The sequence below is a fragment of the Erpetoichthys calabaricus genome, chromosome 10, assembly GCF_900747795.2.
Source record: "Erpetoichthys calabaricus chromosome 10, fErpCal1.3, whole genome shotgun sequence".
NCBI lineage: Eukaryota > Metazoa > Chordata > Cladistia > Polypteriformes > Polypteridae > Erpetoichthys > Erpetoichthys calabaricus.
In genome coordinates this window covers 67,942,551-67,962,972 of record NC_041403.2, presented here as the reverse complement: position 1 = coordinate 67,962,972, position 20,422 = coordinate 67,942,551, and the positions used below count along the sequence as shown (strand labels likewise).

The 20,422-nt window shown below is 37.1% G+C and overlaps 1 protein-coding gene across 1 annotated transcript in view; it reads left to right on the top strand.

Moving 5' to 3' along the window:
- Positions 1-20,422, top strand: part of trmt1l (tRNA methyltransferase 1-like) — a 67,723-nt gene that overhangs the window by 13,637 nt on the left and 33,664 nt on the right. The window contains exons 4-8 of the mRNA XM_028811369.2: positions 912-1,025; positions 2,720-2,784; positions 12,059-12,218; positions 13,744-13,870; positions 16,908-16,987. Coding sequence (XP_028667202.1) covers positions 912-1,025; positions 2,720-2,784; positions 12,059-12,218; positions 13,744-13,870; positions 16,908-16,987 — 546 coding nt within the window. The remainder of the gene's footprint in view (positions 1-911; positions 1,026-2,719; positions 2,785-12,058; positions 12,219-13,743; positions 13,871-16,907; positions 16,988-20,422) is intronic.

The window sequence follows — 20,422 nt, the reverse complement described above, 5'->3', positions numbered from 1 at the left end:
TCGAATACGAGAAAGTAAAAACGATTCCTCCTGTGCAAAGTGGCAGGTGAATTGCTGTCAACAAAAAGCAGTCACCTGAGAAATAAACTGAAACGTTACTCACTCGTGGTTTTTCTGTCCATATGGTAAAGTTTTTGTTGAACAGCACATTTCGATTTCAGCCGTTTGAATTACATCTTGATATACAACAAGCGCAAAGAAAGGCGACATGTAAATCACTTTCTATTTCACACACTTTATGCGCCCGCATTCAGCTTGCTCTGTCACTGCAAATGCTTTGTGAACACCTGCCCTCTGTCACCAGCCGCCCTACACTGGATGAATACATGTGGGCGGTTCTTGGTGGATGACTTTCTGTTTTACAGTTAAAACTTACAAGGGTTAAAGACTAACGGCAAGAATATTCATTCAAAAATGACAAATAAAAATATTTTAGTAAATTATTATTTTATTTCAGTTAGTCTTTCCAGCTACTTTAATAGTTTCATTTAGTTTTAGTTTTTCATTTTGGTTTTGTTAATTATTTTATTTGTTTACGAAAATGTTTTTTTAATAATAGTTTGTTTTGATTTTAGTTTTCGTTAACTATAATAACCTTGGATGGTTCCTTTAGAAACAAGTTAATACTGAAACATATACATGAAATTTTATTAATTAATTTTTGTGTTTATTGTATCATTTATTTACAATTTACTTGTTTTGCCAACTTAAGTTTTAAACAAAAGGAAAATGTACTTTCTGTAACAGCACTGTCAGAAAGTAAAGCATACCTTGGATACAAAGCTAAACATTACCTAAAAACTATGGCATACTATTTTACAGGCTGCAGTTTTTATTTTTTCTAATTTAATTGTGTATGTAGTGTTATAGTGTTTTCCAAGAACTGATTAAATGTTATTTGTAACCTCCAGCTGGCAAGATGTCATGCCCACTATGTCCTGAAGACAAGTTTAAAGTATGTTATATCAACAAACTTCATCGCCACTTACAGAACCTTCACTGGAAAGTGTCTGTAGAATTTGAAGGTAAGTGTTCTTACCATAATTTTTGTTCTTTACTGTTTATTTTGAAATTAAAAATATCCTGGCTTAAATTTCAGTACAGGATTGCTTGTATCCTGTCTTTTAATTAAATACCTGCCAGGCTTAACTTTATAATACTAGAAAATCCACCTGCTCTTTCATGGCAAAAATTATTAAATTATTACCACTTTTATGCCATTATAGAATTTTAGTTGTGAAATTAAAATACATGATTCATGCATGCATTGGCAGTGTGATGTTATGACTAGTAAACTGTCAGTTGAGTGAGTAGTGATATTATTCACTAATTTAATAAAGCGCTACATACGTTGCTGTTGTAAAGGGAAGGAATCATTGAATTTATCCTCGGATTGTTGCGAGTATGGCTACAGTTTTCCATCTAACCATTAATTTTCTGACCTTAGTACCCAGTTCAGCGTTGGTAGCAGTCCTATGCCTGTTGTGCTGGCTTCAAGACAGGATCCAACCTTTGATGGGCGCTACATTCACACATCATTTAAAATAAGATATATTTAGTGTTTCAAAAGTTTTACTTTGTCCAAACATGCATTAATATTTTGAAGTATAAGGCAAATCTTTCCAATAATATGACATACAATGTGTTAATGGAAGTGCATAATCTCAAAGGTGCACAACTTGTCGGGCTACTGAAATGACATCCTTAATTCATCAAAAAAAATCACATTTGTATCATTTATTGGGTTTTTGAAACCAAAGTAATGTTTATTAACATAACAATTTTTATGTGAACATCTTTTTGAACGGTTCAGGAATGGATGGAATGCCATCTCCAGTTATGCCTGCTTTCTGCTCTTACATTCTAACCAACTCAGTTACTAATTCTGCACTAATACACAGGCATAAGCAATATAAAAATCTCATCACTTTTATATAGTGCAGCTTGAAAACAAAAGAAGAAAGGCTGTTTTACAACCATTCTGAAATAACAATCTTAAACTGGCTGGTTTGATTTCACAAACACAGCCTTAAAGTGGGAACAGATCTGAAAAAAGGAGGGAAAGATTTTGGAAAGTTAAAGCATCAGGTTTGAGACATTTTTCATTTGAATTAACTTGACTTGTCCATTAAATATTACTCTTCATAATTGTTACTAACCTCCTGATATCTCCTTTACATACTAATGTAAACATAAATCTGTCAACAGCAAATGTCACAATCCTGGCATGAAAAGTGTATTTTTAGAAAAAATATTATGTTTAAATGAAACTATCATGAATTGCCTTCGTATTCAGTATTTCATGTAACAATGATAATAATGTTAAAGCTTTTTTTTCGGTATTCTTCAGTTATTGGAGAGAAAATATCAGTGAATAAATGTAATACTGGCACATGTTCCAGTAAATCAGATAGTCCATGATGATCATATCATCATTTTTTATAAATGCCATGCTGAAATACCACACAACCCCCACTTCTACGCCAAGGCCAGTAGAATTTTTTGTTACTGGGATAATGGGGGTTTGGGGGCTAACTCCTCTTTCACATGTGAAATTCAAGCCCTGGTTATACATTATTTATATGCATTGCTTTGTGATACAGAGATAGGGTCTGTTTTCCCATGACACTTCAAAAATGTAACATAATTGTTCATCTTTTAGTAAAGATTCATATGTAATACTGATTTTTTAAATATGGTATGTATTTTCCCAATTTAGGACACAGAATGTGTATCTGCCATTTGCCATGTCGTCAGCAGAAGCAGAATCTCACCGAAGATCAGGTTAGTGTTTGCGGAATAAGATCCCTCACACACTGGGTTGATGCATGCATTGGCGCGTGCCTGTTGCTGTCTTTCTGTATTTCGCCAATATAATGTTTGCACACACATTTATTATACACCCTGACTTTCCACAGTCTGGCTAATATCTTTAATGAATATGTGTGACATGTTTAGTCTTGCTGATCGGACATAAAACCGCAGTGAAAAAGCACAAGGTGAGGCAGACAGTACCGTGTTGCACTGAAGGGGTGGATGTGAGCCCAACAGGTTCTTGTTGCTGCTGTTCTTCTGCGCAAAGGCTCCAGGTGCCAATTAGTTTGTGATATCAGAAAGTCAAGTGCACTGCAGAGGTCCGTTTATTTTTTGAAGGAGTCAGTGCCTCACCAGCCACGAACCTTACTGCACGTCACTGCTTCAGTACTGGCAGCAGAAATCTTCAACATACAGTCTGCTGGTGCCAGTGGTCAAGGACCTTGTCTGTGCCACCTGCATTACAGGCGCTCGTCAAGCGAATATTTTCACTGTGTGGCTATCTATGCAATGAACGTTGTTGCAACATGAACATATCTCTCGAAATTCATGCTTGTTTAAAGCTTAACAGCAACGTGCTTGTATAGACTGGTTTCTTGGGTGAAAGATTTGATCTTGCTGACGATACTCATTAGGCCACTTAATCTGTTTGATCATTGATGGTCAATCTGCGTTTAATGACATTATGAACTGTGAGTGTATTTTGTTGACTGAAACATAACTTGCCTTGAAATATGGGTAGACAGAAAAAAAAACCCCTAAAATTGTACTACAGTATTATATAAAAAAGCCAGAACTAAAATTTAAAACACAGAATTAAATAAAAATAAAAATTGTTGTCTTTGTGGGCTGTTACAATTAAGGTCTCTTTTCTTTCTCTAGGAGCTGTTTTTGAGAGTTGTGAGTGTGATATCACATAAATGCAGTTTCAGCAGCAATGCAATATCGGATATAGTTAATGAGATAGTATGAGAGCTTTTTGTCTTGTGAACTTTGATTTTCCCATTAAGGTTAGGAATCAAAGGTTTATCCCACATCCATATTTTGCTGCTTTCTGTATTCAGTAACACCAATTACTTAAAAAAAAAAAAAGCATGTGCTGAAACATTCAATGACTTTTATCCCCAGAAAGATAAGTAAAATATATAAATGATACTTCTCTTTTTCCTGTCATCTCAAGGACTGCAGGTAACCCTTTGTTATGATGTTTTAAGGCTCCATGCATTTACCCAGGCTATATTCCACTGCTGAGTGCTGCATACAAAGCAGAAGCAAGTTTGCAGCAGATCTCACAGAGCCTACTAGGCAGGAATTTGCTGCAAAGGATGTTGTGGAACAGACAGCAGTCAGCATTTTTTTTATAGGATATGGAACTGTAAGTTAGACTGCAGGATGTGTGAAAGTCACAAGACTGAAGAAACGCAGATTATTATAAATGAAAAGAATTTAATTTTTTTTTAGGTTGCAGCATTGTGCTAAAATCAGTTAAATGTTTTTTCCACATCAAGTAACTCTCAATATCCTAGAATGACAAAGAGAAAACAGGATTTATATTTTTTGGCCAATTTATTTACTATTATTTATTTTTATTTTATTGTTAATTTGTTTATTATGCTTGTTGTGTACTTTATATTCCAAGGTGTGTAAAAACATTACAGTGCACAGACACTGCATACCCAACAATTTATGGAAAACAAACTATTTGCTTATGTAAACATATGTGTGTGTGATTCAATACTTGTGTATATGATTCAATATGTGTACCACCATTTCAATATAGCTGTACTCAAATCATTAGAACATTAGAACAATTTAGATGAGAACAGGCCAATCAGCCCAACAAAGCTTGCCAGTTTTATTCGCTTATTTCTTCCAAAAAAAACATCAAGTCTAGTTTTGAAAGTCCCTAAAGTCTTACTGACTACCACACTGCTTGGTAGCTTATTCCAAGTGTCTATCGTTCTTTGTGTAACGAAAATCTTCCTAATGTTGGTGTGAAATTTATCCTTAAGTTTCCAACTGTGTCCCTGTGTTCCTGATTTTTTTCTCATTTTAAAATAACAGTCTCAATCCACTGTACTAATTCCCTTCATAATTTTAAACACTTCTATCATGTCACCTCTTAATCTTGTTTTTCTTAAACTGAAAAGGCTCAGCTCTTTTAATCTATCATCATAATTCATCCCCTGTAGCCCAGGAATCAGCCGAGTTTCTCTTCTCTGCACCATTCCCAATGCTGCTATGTCCTTTTTGTAGCCTGGAGACCAGAACTGCCCACATTACTCCAGATGAGGCATCACCAGTGCATTATAAAGCTTGAGCATAACCTCCTTGGACTTGTACTCCACACATCGTGCTATATAACCTAACATTCTGTTAGCCTTCTTAATGGCTTCTGAACACTGTCGGGAAGTTGATAGCTTAGAGTCCACTACGACTCCTAAATCCTTCTCATAAGGTGTACTCTTGATTTTCAGACCGCCCATTGTGTATTCAAATCTAACATTTTTACTTCCTATGTGTAATACTTTACATTTTCTGGTATTAAATTTCATCTGCCACAAATCTGCCCAAGCCTAGATGCTGTCCTAGTCCTTCTGTAATGATATAACGGATTCCAAATTATTTGCTAATCCACCTATCATATTTTTCTTTTCTCTAAACAGCACCTTATTGGTGGCCAGGTGCCAAATTCCATCAGTCCTTTCATGTTCACAAAGAAAGCTCACTTGTTATTCTTGTATGCATCATTGAGTCTGCTATGACTAGAAGCTTTGCAAGTCAGCTTCCTCTGTGCTTTTTACATGTAGCTTGCTCCGTTCACAATGTGCCACCTCTCATGTTCTCCATTACCCTAGAGGTGTATTTTGTATTCCATGTTTGTGAAAACATTCTAATCCAATTTTCGGTTGAGTTTGTATACTTTTTTACCTAATTATTTTTTAAATAGCTAGAGCACTGATAGTTTTCGGATTAGCACATGATCTGTTTCATCACATGGACTGAAAGAAATGTGAGTAATTATAAGTGATATTTTTCCTGTAATTATTATATACAGTAATCCCTCACCTATCGCGGGGGTTACGTTCCAGAGCCCCCCCGCGATAGGTGAAATCCGCGAAGTAGCGACCTATATTTATTTTATTATTTATACATATTTTAAGGCTTTATAAACCCTTCCCACACTCTTATAAACCTTTCTCACTCTCTTGTTAACCTTTCCCACACTCTTATAAACACTTCCTATGCTCTTAAACACTTTCTACATTCTTAAACACCTCAGACCAACACTGCACGCAGCGATCAGACGTCAATGTGTCTGCACTCGCTTTGTGAAGGGGGGCAGCTGAACTCACGCTGAGCAGAAATGGACTTTGTGCTGCTTCTGCCAAAATGCCTGCTTGTCACTCTGCTCGAGGAGTGTGTGTGTGTGTGTGTGTGTGTGTGGGTGTGTGAGAGCTGAACGCACCTTCGCTCAAACCCCCCCTCCCCGGAAGCGCAGTTCGCATTGTCAAGGGGGTGGGGAGCTGAATGAACGCTAAGGAGAAGTGGACTTTGTGCTGGCTTTGTGCTGCTTGTCGCTCTGCATGTCAATAATTTAAAAGCCTGTACAATCAGGCTTTTAGGTGTACATCACCAGTTTTCCTGTCTCACTGTCTTGTCTTGCGTGAAGTTAAAATGTTTTATAATAGTGAGATGTTACTCATATCCTTAGCCCGACATCCACATATCATATGTGTTAACAAAGTGTGTTTTATAAGTTTACATGTGTTTAAAGCATGTGGGATGGGTATTTTAAGGCTTAAACTAAAAAAATGTTTATTTATATGGTCTTTCTATATCACGGATTTTCTCCTGTTGCTGATGGGTCTGGAACATAACTTCCGCGATAGGCGGGCAATCACTTGTATTTAAAAATCCGCGAAGTCGTGAATCCGCGAAAAGTGAACCGCGAAGTAGCGAGGGATTACTGTACAGTGGAACCTCGGTTTGCGAGTAACTTGGTTTACAAGTGTTTTGCAAGACAAGCTAAAATTTTTAATAAATTTTGACTTGATAAGCGAGCGAGGTCTTACAATACGAGTAGTATGTATACGCTTTGTCTGCTGAGTGTCATGTGATCACAACTGAGCTGATGGTTCTTCACTCTATCTCGCTGCGGGATTGTGGGCAATCATCTCCTATTCTCTGTCTGAGTCGGCATGCCTCACTCATATAGTTAACATCCGTACAAGCGTAAACTGTTTACTACAGCATTGTGACTGTGTGTGTGTGTGCACGCGTGTGTGCTGTGACGTGCGAGTCCCCGTCTTGCACCTCAACACACAAAGCTGAGTCTCAGTACTTTTAGCAACACCAGCTTTATTCAGCTTGAAACAGCAATAGCGCGGTTATTTATTGTAGCGGGATCTGCCACTCTCCTATACACAGGCACAGCAGTCAAGCAGGGTCGTGGCCAAGTAGTACTGTGCCCTGCGCATTTATAATGTTCCTTGTATCACCCATCGACGGCAGGCACTTATAGCATGTCCGCGAACTGCTACAGCGACTGGGAGACTGCGATTGCTTTGGGACGCTCTTCTGTGTGTCGTCCTGTTGGGTGGAATCCCACAAGAGTTTAAAAACTCACTCACTCCAGCCATGATTCTTTTCAAAGGTAAAGTGCAGGTTAATTTGTTTTTTATGTATTTTTACTTTATATTTTGTATTAATCATTTTTACAAGGGGGGCTCCGCCCCCTGCTCGCTTCGCTCGCCTACCCCCGGTGTTGGGTATCCTGAAATACACTAGTCGAGCTCATTTGTCTTGGAGCCGTGCCCGCTTTGCTTGCGGCATTTCAGACGCGCGTTGTAGGCGCCTGCATTCATTGATTTTATCCAGCCGGGCTCGTGTTTGTATATCCGTCAGTTCAGCTCGTTCGTTTTGAACCCGTGCCTGCTTTGCTTCCGCAGTTTCAGACGCGCGTTGTAGGCGCCTGCGTTCATTGATGTTATCTAGGTGGGCTCGTGTTTGTATCGTTGAGCTGTATTGTGTTTGAATTCGGTGTAAAGTGTTCAGCGGTTTGTACAATCCCAAGCAGCACATTATTCCTAACTTCACTCCGCAGTAGTGCCACTCACAATATGGCGGTGACGCCTGCGCCTTCACTCCCAGTAGTACCACTCACAATATGGCAGTGACGCCTGCGCCTTCCGTACTTTATGAACCCGTGGGGCCTCCGTAGCCTCTTCCGTTTGAATCTGGGCTGCAGCGCAGAGTCCTCTTTTTTGTGTGGCTGTATCGGTAGTTGTTGGCCATGGGCGCGTTGTTGCTTCATTTCTCATTCACGTCAGTTGAGCTCTTTCGTTTTTGGGCCGTGACTCCTTCGTGTGCGGTGGATACGACTTTGCGTGCGGTTTATGAGACGCGCACTGTACGCGCCTGCACAGTACGTCTCATGGTCCCATCACCGTGTACCTGCGTCCATGCCATCCGGTTTACCATTCTCGGTTAGTAATATGGATATGAATAATTTTGGGTTGTGGAACAAATCATCTGAGTTTCCATTATTTCTTATGGGGAAATTCACTTTGATACATGAGTGCTTTGGACTGCGAGCACATTTCCGGAACGAATTATGCTTGCGAACCGAGGTTCCACTGTAGTTATATAGAGGAGAGCAAGACAGAAATGACCAATTTAATAGCAACGTACAGTACATGCAAGTGTGTGTGCATGATTTAGTATATGTGTCATCAATTCTGTATAGCTGTACTCAAAGCATATATTTTGTTTCTGAAAAGCACCTAATTCATGTCCAAGTAAAACATTCCTTTGGTCCTTCCTTTTCCACAAATAAAGCACACTGTTCACATTCTTTTTTCCATTTCCACAGTTGTACTGCCATGTGCCATATTGTGCCAGAAGCAGTTTTGCATGGTATACTGGTACAGAAAAATGCCAAACTACCCAATTTTAAAGCAATGCTATAGCAGCATTATGCAAAACTTAGTAATTTTACTACCTGGGCTTGAAATGGACCATACAGCCGTTTTTGTTTATCAGTGCACCTTGCTTTCTGACCCCCAAGGGGGTAGCTATTCAGAGCAATAATTTAATAATAGTGCCCTTAAAACTGAAATGGGGGACAGTGCTATAATGTGGATATATCTGTGCAGTCAAAACTCCAAGTGGAATTTTTGTTATCTATATTACTAAACGAAGGTTGTATATATGCACGGATGCCAGAGGCCAGACGCACCAAAGCGCACGCGCACTGCGCCTCAGCGCCCCAGAGTCAAACCCAGTGGCTTCCTAGATTCAGTAGGTGGCACCCAAACAACACAACACAACCTGTAAACTAAGCTTCAGGTCACAATACAACCGCCGCCTGAACGCGTACACCACCGCATATACAACCTTCATTTAGTAATGTTTACAAAGGTTGTATATATGCACGGATGCCAGATGCAACCCGTGCCGAAAGCGCACGCGCATTCATACAGCGCCTCAGCGCCCCAGAGTCAAACCCAGCGGCTTCCCAGAGTCAGTAGGTGGCGCCCAAACAACACAACACAACCTGTAAACTAAACTTGAGGTAAAACGTGCACGCCAACAAGTTGCCATGGTGACATATTTAAACATAGACATAGAATAACTAGATGCCTCATGACCAGCAGAATCGTATGTCAACGTCGCCGCCATATTGTGAGTGGCACTGCTGTGGAGTGAAGTAATGAATAATGTGCTGCTTGGGATTGTACAAACTGCTGTACGCTCCAAACCAGATCCCAGGGGATTACATTTCATAGGTAAGGCTGAACAATTGTTTTGGTTATATTTAGCCATTAGAAAATCCCGTTTTATAATCTTTACTTTAGCTAAGCCAGGCTAAGCTAGCAAAGCTATGCATTTATGTGCTCAAGTGAGCCTCCAAACAACGTTTTGGCTAAACGTATTTAGTCACTACCTATATAGATTGTCTGTTTACATTTCTCAAACTTGATGTGTTTTTTCTCAAGGAGCACATTGAGGAAACACAGTTTGAAATTGTCAACCATCATTTTATGCTCATGTCTTTAGCTGTGTCTGTCTTCCACAAACTAAGGCTGCACCATATTACCAGACTGAATACTCTCAAAGGATCTGAGTGAGTGAGAGGAGTGTAAGTCTGGAGGAGATCAGTGAGGTTGTGGAGAGCTTTAAATGTTAAGAGCGGTATTTAGTATTGTATTCAGTAGTTAACAGGGAGCCAGTGAAGTTGAGAGAGAATCAGTGTAATATGTTCAGTGGATTTAGAACAGCAGGATATTATCCTGGCAGCAGAATTTTGAAGAAGTTGTAAGCGATGGATAAGTTTTTGTGGGATGCCAGATAGAATAGCATTACAATAATCTATACGTGAGGTGACTCGGGCATTAACCAATACTTCAGTACTGTGTTGCGTAAGAACAGGACAAAGTCTAGAAATGTTTCGAAGTAAGAAGAAGACAGTCCCCGAAATGTTACTTGTATGGGAGGAATTATTTAATAATAATAATTATATTTATTATTATTTAATAATTGCCATTATTAGTGTATAAATGGATATGAATAATTGCATTTAAATGATTCGCCAAAATCTGTAAACGATACTGTTTTAAACGTTGTTTTTTCATCAGAAAACCCAGTTTCCACGTCTACCTGTATTAGTTTAAATGGCACTTTTGCCACTCGCAATAAGGCTGACGCGCTGACATATCGTGTTGACTGGGCAACACAGTGAATGCGGCGTCTATCTATATATGTCTATGTATTTAAACTTGAGGTAGTGGTGACTACTGACAGTGCCAGCAGTCAGCTACTCCACAGTGCCAGCGGTCAGTGTTCTCCACTCCACAGTGCCACCAGTCAGTGTTCTCGACTCCAAAGTGCCAGCAGCTATTCCACTACACAGTGCCAGCAGTATTCCACTCCACAGTACCAGCAGCTACTCCACTACACAGTGCCAACAGTCAGTGGGCCTCAACAGTGCCAGCAGTACTCCACTACGCAATGCCACCAGTCAGTGTGCTCTAATCCACTGTGCCAGCACTCAGTGTGACAGCTGTCAGTGTGGCTTATTTGAATCACATTAAGGTAATTCAGTGTTAAAAGTAAGTTCAATTATGATTCCTAACAGCAAACGACTTCTAGCTAACAACACAGCCATAGAAAAACAAAAAAGACACTGCATGGATAAAAACAATAAACGAAGGCGCCTACAGCGCGCTTCTGAAACACCAGAACCAAAGGAGTCACAGCTCCAAAAAGAAACAGCTTTAGTACAAATATATTTATTTAATTAAATGAAAACTTTCCCAGGATGCTCCCACCCTCCATGATTTTTCACCCCTACAAAGATCGGAGGGAACAAAAAGTAATTGCCATTCTTGGATTTGCGATTCTTTAGAGAATCAGGGGTTTACTGGTAATATTAGATGAGAATAATGGTGCACTCAAAACTCTGAGGGGACCTGCAGTGAACACTTTTTCTGTAGCCCCTGGCTTCCTGGACAGGGTTTGCAGATTAAGCACTGTGAGAAGCACTTTATTATGCATCTCCCCCTTGCTGAGGCCTGTTGGCCTATACTGTAAGTGTAGCAGCCAGCTAGCCTCAGATGGATCCCTGGTGGAACCAGGGGATTGTGTGTCACATGGGATGGATGTGCAGGTCAGAGTGCTGAAGCAGCTAAGAGTCATGTGGAGGTTATAAGTTATTTGCTTTGGTATGATTTTGTTACTGGTGCTGAGGTGCAAAAGTTGGTCAAAATTTTTGTGTCAATCCAACACTAGTCAAAAAGTAACATAATGTCCACTCACACCATGCGACTGCAACATGTGCATCACTTTTGTGACAAATATCAAAGGCAACTTCCTCCCGATTGATGAATTTTTACCGGTGTTTCATTTCTATTTGTGTACCACTATTATGTAATGAAGAGGCTGACATTTTACATGCTAAGAGAAAGGGTTGCTCTTGCAATTCCACAGCGGAATTTTTTATTTACCTAAGGAATTTCACTTTTGCTAAGTTGGGAATTTGATGTTAAATGTACCTGGATAATTACGAGTGCAAATGTTGTTTTTTACATAAGTGTGTGTATTGGAATTTATAAATGTAGAGATTGTTAGGCAATGAAAAATACCCATAATTAAGTTACACATTGTATTGTCTTGTGTGAATTAAGCAATATAAAATATGCTATAACCTTATTTTATTAAAATGTGTTCTTCCACTTCCTAGGCATCAAATCGATTGGGGATTGCTCATTACCATTGTATTGTATGTTCAGCCACCATAGCTCGAAGAACTGATATGATCAGCCACATTAAACGTCATGTAAACAAAGGAGACACAAAGGCCAGCTACACAGGCGGTTCTGGCTTGCCATTGGATACAGATGGTAAATGATTTAACAATATTTTTTATATAAAAAATAACTTGAATTCTCATTTCTTTTTAGGTGACAGGGCAGTTCGTTTTCATAAACCTTTATTAATGAGTCCCTATTGTGGTTCATACTTTTTATCAATTATGAACTTTTCCAGCAATTTAAAAAAAAAAAAAAAAAGTCTTTCTTTCTTGTGGTAAATTAGCATTTAATCATGACCCGAGAGTAGTAGTGAGAGGTTTCTTGTTTTAAACTATTGGTGATTGTTTTTTATTGTATATGTTTGATATTTGATCATCAACCTGTACCTGATTATTCTTTTGATTTTTTTTTCCTTTGGTGTCTGTTTTCATTTCCTAGTCTAAAATTGCTCATGAAATCCTTTTGATTATGTTTTCTGCCTGTGTGCTTACATTATTTTTACTCACAGACATCTGTACTTCATTAAATCAGTCATCATTGATTGTACATTTACATTCTTGCTAAGTTTGACTGTAATAAAACTGGAGCCAAGCCTGGTCCTTGAGGCCAGTGGAATAGTGTTTTAAGATGCTGAATTTTAGAAATCATATAATCAGAGTACTTTGGTGGTGTTCATTCATAAATGAAGAATATTACTAGAGTTGCAGTTTTCCTGTATTACCTCATAGTTCACTAATATGTTAATCAGTGAAATTTGCCAAAGTGTTTTTCACAACCCATGTGCAATATTTGCTTGTGACCTTGTTTGCAGAATATTTTCCAGGAAATTCGCTTTAGACATTTTTTCCTCAGGGCCCCATGATACTTTTCAAGGCCAGAGCTATAATAGCCATGTGCAGAACTTTCATTTATGCTTACTGTAAAATCATTGCCCATCTGCTTCTGACATGCATGATATCATGACTCAATCAGTACTCCAAACTGCTACCTTGCATTTGTTTTTTTTTAATAAATATGATATAGATATTTTTAAATTTTTTTACATTATTTTTATTTTTCTAGTTAGTCATCATTTATTGCATTTGTTTGTGGTTATCATTCCATCTGCACCGTTTGTTGAGGTATGGTAGAGTAGTGGTTAGCATTGCTGCCTTACAGCTAACATCACATTTCTGACGACAATAATTGGTTCAGCATAGCTGGTAGATGCTCTGCTATCTATTAGGAACAGTTAAACAATATTGCACCAATATAATCAATTCAAAATTAGTTCATTTCTTTCTTCCCCGCTTCAATGCATTTTGCTAAGTTCAACAAAGATCCTGAACATTCATGTGATTTTGCCAAACTTACAGCTTGGCGTTCGCTCATCACTAGAGCATAGACATTACTTTGAAGCTCCCTGGCTTCCAATTGAATAGCGTGATTTGATAACTTGGATAAAACAAGTTAACAATTAAAATTTTTAACTTGGAAGTCAGATACTAATTGTGAAATTGCAATTTTGTGAGTTTTATAAATTTTAGATTTTGATTGAGAAAAATTTTAAGCCATTACTTTATGGTGTGCCTTATCTGAAATCACAATACATTTTATTATTTTTTTTTTTTTTTAGAAGTATCTGTTGAACAGACACGTATGAAAGTAATTGAAGAATCTAATACCAATGTTAAAGTGCTTCCAAACTCTGGAACTCCATTGAAAACAGACACATTTTTCAATGGCAAAATGAAAGCAAACAGGTAAGCAGAGTTGTTATTCTTTACAGTTTTGGAAAATCTACTAGTTAGCTTTTTTTTTCTTGTGATTAATACTCGGATGAAAGCATTGTTTTCTAAGAAGCAAATTTGCATTTGCAGTATTTAAACATCACTTCGCAACAGTCAAAAGTGTTGTTATAACACAGAAAATAGGGTTATGCTGGATTAATGTGTGTGGCAGCTTCTTGGCACAACACACAGAATTGTTTTATATGTGTCACGATGCCTCTGCCAAAATGCTTGCCTGCATTTGTGTTTTCATTACTTTTTTTAAAGGCATTTGGAAGCCAACATTTCAAGTTTTGAATTATTTTGTGTGTGCAGTATATAGTATAATTGTATATTAAACAGGAGAAAGCCATCATGACATCTTTCCTTGCCTTGAGTATACCCTTAGTAGTCCAGTTGTCTAAGGATAAGGGTGTTTATTCTTTAAAGCACCCAGACACACACAAAAGGGAGGATTTCACGAGGAATATTTTAAGTTGCTAAAGGAAATTTGAGGCAGTCAGACTTCTGCTGCCTGTCAGAGTCTTTCTTTACATGTTCTGTCTCTGTCTGTCATATAGAGTTAATCACCATCAACCTTTTAAACAGTGATTATAGCATTTTCCATAAAAGAAAGAAATACCACAAAAATAAATCCAAATTGTAATACTAGTTAGGTGTCTAATATAATATTACACAAAGAGCATGTGGCAGAACAGGGATAAGTGCAGAAAATAATTCAGTTCTGCTTTCTTCCAAAACTTTTTTTCTTTTTTTGAAGTTTGGAAGGCCTGTTTCTATCCAGGGTGAATGAAGATGTGATGCTGATCATAATAATTGTAATAATAGCTCTATTTATGTATAGCACCTTTCCCACATTAAAAATGCATCTCAAAGTGCTATCCTTAAATGATGTTTGAAAAAAGATTCTCTCCTTAAAAGAGTTCAATTAGAAAAAGGGTAGTTTGAGTTCAAATATAAAACAACAAAAGTTAAGTTAATGGCTTACGTAGATGTTTTGTTTCGCTGCCTGATAGTTCTGTGAACAACAACAACATTTATTTATATAGCACGTTTTCATACAAGTAATGTAGCTCAAAGTGCTTTAACAGATGAAGAAAAAAATAAAAATAAGGTTAGGAAATACTAAGTAACAAAGAGTAAAATAAGGTCCGATGGCCAGGAGGACAGAAGAAACGATAAACCCAAAGAGGGCTGGAGAAAAAAAACAAAATCTGCAGGGGTTCCTAGGCCATTAGATTGCCCAGCCCCCACTGGGCATTCTACCTATTGTAAATTATCTATATCAGTACCCATGATTTTCAGGCTTCACATGGAAGAATTAGATGATGATGGTCATGTAGACCTCTGGTCTTCAATCCATCAATGTAGGGACTGCATGATGCTTTAATCAGGTGGTAGTGGCATAGATCACCACCACCGAAAACCGGTTAAAGAACAGGTGAGAAAGTATGGGTTAGTACGGATTGTGGAGCCATAATATAAACGATAATTAAATGCATAATAAGAATATCAGGGTTACACTAAAATGAAGCTATGAGAAAGCCATGTTAAAATAATGGGTTTTTAGCAGTTTTTTAAAGTGCTATTCCAGATTTTAGGTGCATAACAGCAGAAGGCTGACTCACCACTTTTTTAAGTTAAGCTCTTGAAATTATAAGCAGACACTCATTTGAAGATCTACAGTTACGATTTGGAATGTAAGGTGAAAGGCATTCCAAAATATAGGATGGAGAGAGATTATTTAAGGCTTTGTACAATTCTCTTCTTTATGTCTCTTATGATGAAGTATAAAACTTCCGTTTGTTTGGCTGACAACCAGTCAGACTAGTATTTATCATCTGCTTAATCAGCTACTAAACTGATATTATGTTGAAAAAACTGCAAGAAGTAAGTAAATAGTGAACTTCTAATGTGAATTTATTTAATTAATGGAGTATCACAACTTCAATGCAGAAAAACACAACACACTATTATGATTTTAATGCTGCCTAAATACTGCAAGGGGCTTGCTTATATCAAAATGTTGTCTGTGGTTAAAACTACGAAAGTAAGGAACTATGACAATTGCAGTTCAATCATTTTCAGTACACTGTTCCAAGCACCTTCCCTGTTGAAAAGCAGACTGCACATACAGAGAAATAAAACTGGTAAAGAACACTTGTAGACACAAGTCTATACTCTGGAGTGTCCCACTTACACTGCTGACAGAAACCCTTACAAATAATGAAAATGGTGCAAGATTAGATCAGCTACTGGCTAGGGAATGCCTACCTTAAACCATTCAAGAAATTCAGTATAGTCCATACAGGTGTGAATTGTGCAAGGTATTCTTTAAACTTTCAATTATTTTATCTCAATACAACATTAGTGAAAGACAAACACCTAATTACAACTACCTTCTTCCTGCTTCTCTTTCTCTCTCATGTGCTTGGCCTGTTTTCATCCTAGAAGTGAATTGCATCTGCCAGCTCTAAGCTTATTATTCAGCTGCCTCGGGGTGGCTTTAAACCACCTCTGGGCAGCTCTTTTTGCTTAATTGATGGAACTATTCTGGCCTCTTGGAGGAAAATTCTCTCTCTCCTTCATTCATTTGTTTTAGCCCACTTTTTCTGAATTGTTAGCATCTTCTGTACTAGCACTGTATTAAAATATCTATGTTTATTCTGTAATTTGAAGTCTTTAATAAACCTTGTTTTTGTATAAATTTGGCTGGGATGGGCTCTGGCTCTTTATGACACAGATATTTTTAAGGAGTTTTAAGAATGTTATATTTCATTTATTTACTTTGTTGGATTAAAATATAAAATACAAATGTTTTATATCAATGCACCAGCCTTCTCTTTAAATGTATTGTTTATTATAGTAATATTTTTTGGACAACACGTGAATGTTATATTAGTTCTGCTGTCATAAGTTGTATACTTTTGGCATTTGTATTATTTAGTACTTTTCATACACTTTAAAGATTTTATTTCATTAAACCTGACTAAATGTTTTTTTGTTTTAGGCAGCTCGTTTTCTGTGCCTTAGCAGCATTAACGGAGGAACGAACTCCTTTGGAATGTTTAGATGCATTTGGAGCAACAGGTATGATATTGGAAAAACAAATTAGCCATAACTTGGAGAAAATTTGTTTATTCTGTTTATTTAAGAATTGCTATACAAGATGACAAGTGTAATATAAAAGGAGTGTGGTCCATGACATCCACTATCAATGGTGGAGAAATTTGTTTCTGTCTGTATGCTAGTGGAACTACCTAGTAGTGAGTGCATTTGAAAATGTAATATTTCTGTTAGCATGTTCTGAGCTATATTTTGTGCCTTAAGTCTAATTTCACTGTTTTTTTTTTTTTTTTTTTTTTTTTACTTATTCATTGAGCATTACCTCTGAATTGTAGCCATTTAGCTGTGAATGTGAGGTCTGTTTGTATAATTGGTGTCTTGGGAATAAACGTGTTCTGTACAGTGGTTGTAGTTGATTACTACAGTTGCCTAAATATGGAGACCCATAATAGGTAATCTAGTTTCCAATGAAATGATCTGTTGTTGAAATTGAGTGAAATATATTGATAGATTTTATTAATAATAACCTTGTGGAAGCTATAATATCTTATCCACAGTAAACTCTTTGTTTCATTTTACACAGTACTGTGTTTTGACTTTCTAATATGGTCAACTGTGAAGTGCTTTATCTAGTTGTTTGTCTGGTTTTGTGTGTGTTAAGCCTGGACTTAAAAAACAGTAAGTAAGACAAGGAATGAACAAGTCCTATTGATAATACAGAGCACATCATGCTGAAATTACTTTTTAATAATGCTTTATTACACATGTATAATTAATTTGTTTTTTAGGACCAAGTGTTACAGGATGAGTTAGCTCTGTTACCAAATACAAACTTGTTCGTGTACTGTACTAAACTAATTTGTATTCGGATATACCTCTGGGTGTTTAATTTGCATATTCAGTGTAAACTTTCAGAACTCCAGTTTTATACCTACCACTCCTTGCAAGCAAGTTTCATGTTCCTTTTTTAACTTAAAAACTACTTCTTCATTATATACCACAGTATCAACAGATTTATATTCTCTTGAAACCCTGATAAATTTATCTGAAGCAATTTTCATTATTTCTAATTCTCCCTTAATGATTTTCTTCTTTTACAGAGGAGATTGACATAATAGTAATAATAAATGTTATTTACACTATATAGCATACCTACCGTGTCATCTGTAGGTGTTTTAATATGAAATAATAAAAAACAACATAAAATACAATAAAGAAATAACTGAATGTTAAATTTAAAAAAATTGCATCAGTCAATAAGTAAATAACATTTATGAATCACTAAAAACATGTTGAAAGAGAGAGGTCTTCGGTCTCCATTTAAAACAGCCAGTGACTGCAAAGCCCAAACAGACTTTGGCAGTTTGTTCGGTAAGTGCAGGCCTCTGGAGTAAAAGGCTTGATATCCCATTGTAGACAGCTTTGTCCATAGGACAACCAGAGAATTAGAGGATGCAGACCGAAGAGAGATAGCAGTAGCATCAAGACACATGTACTCAAGGAGCAGAATCTTATACTGGATCTGCTCCTTAACAGGTAACCGATGTAAATAAAAACCATAAGGGTTTTATGGAAATATAAATTCATAAAAGTAAAAGTAAATTGAGAGGTGATGAAAATGTTTTTGCGTGGTACAGGTATTATATTTGTCTTATAAGAAAAGTAAAGTTTATTTTCTAATAAAGATCATGTAATAAATTAATTGATGATAAATGTACATTATTACTTAGTTAATAGATTGTTTATAAATAGATCATAGATAAATGTTCCAAGAAATGACGTTTCAGGTGTTCATTATTTTTCATGAATACCTGTATAGAAATACTCCAGATAAATTTTAAAACAATATTCGTGTTGGTCATAAGGATGTATATTTTCAGTTATGCCCTGGTGACACAATGACAGGCAAGTTAGTAGAATATTGTAGTGTACTCTCTGTAATAATTTCAGAGAATGTTTGTGGAACTTCTGCTATCTTCTAGTATACCTATTTTTGTCAGTACACTGTACCAACAATAGTTGTCTGATTTTAGTCACAAAAATGTTGCCACAAAATTTAAAATGACTGTTTTTAGTCATTTAAAAGGTATTGTTGCCACAAACATATTCACAGAAAGATCTGTTTTGTTTTATACGCTTGTTATACATTTTAAATTGTAAAAAAAGTCCACCAGTTATGTTTGTAAGAATCTGTTTTGTGAGCTTAAAAATTATTTGCATAATACGTCATTTAAGAAGGGATAACAAGACATAAACATGCAAGCAATTTTGTGTCTGATCTGTTAAAAGCACAATATCATATTTTCTATTTTTCATTGACATCTGGGTAAAATTTGGCATATACAGTGAATTCTGAAAATATTTAGAGCCATTCACATTCTACACAATTTGTGTTATAGATTTAATTTTACAAGGATAATTTTGCACATCAGTCTACACTCAAATCACACATAAAAGCAACATGAAAAGAAGGTTTTCATGAAGGTTTGCAAATGTATTAAAAATTAAACACTGAAATCTGTTATTAATATACTGTAAGTATTCAGACTCTTTGGCACTCCAAATTGTAGTCAGGTGTATCCTTTTTGTTTTACTTATCCTTGAGATATGACTGGAACTTGATTAGAGTCTACTGTGATGCCTCAGGATCCCACAAATATGGGTGTCTTCTTTTTTTTCCCCCCATGACATTGATAGTCATTACTGAGGTTGGACAAGGGCGAGTGAGGACATAACAGTTTTGTTGCAAAACAGTGCATAGTACCCTAAGTTCTTGTCTATAAGCCGGACTCATGTATTAGCCGGAGACCAAAAATCATACGAATTTTTAAAATAAAATCGTATCATAGATAAGCCGGACTCATGGATAAGCCGAACGTACTATAACCTATAACTAATAGAAGGGAGGGAGGTCAGTGGTCTCACTCGCGCCCATTTAATTTCTTTAAGGGGGGAGAGAGTGTGAGATATTGCCGTCTCTCTCACTCCCCGCATGGCGCGGTTGGAGCGGCCGGAGCGCGTTCTTTCTGCTCTGGGCGTCGCCGAGTCAACACGAGCGCGTAGCGGTCATTTAAATTGTGATTTTATATGTAAGCATATTTAAATATATATCGCGGATTTCTGCGGACAATGGGTCTTTTAATTTCTGGTACATGCTTCCTCAGTTGGTTTGCCCAGTTGATTTCATACAAGGGACGCTATTGGCAGATGGCTGAGAAGCTACCCGGCTTACTGTTCTCTCTCTCTTGCGCTGACTATCTGTGATCCTGACGTATGGGGATTGAGCAGGGGGGCTGTTTGCACACCTAAACGATACGGACGCTCGTCTAAAAATGCTGAAAGATTATCTTCACGTTGCTATCTTTTGTAAAGCTGATTCCTGAAAAGACATGCTGCACAGTGCTTCGCATACTTAAAAGCTCAAAGGGCACGTATTGATTTTTGACTGAAAAACAAACT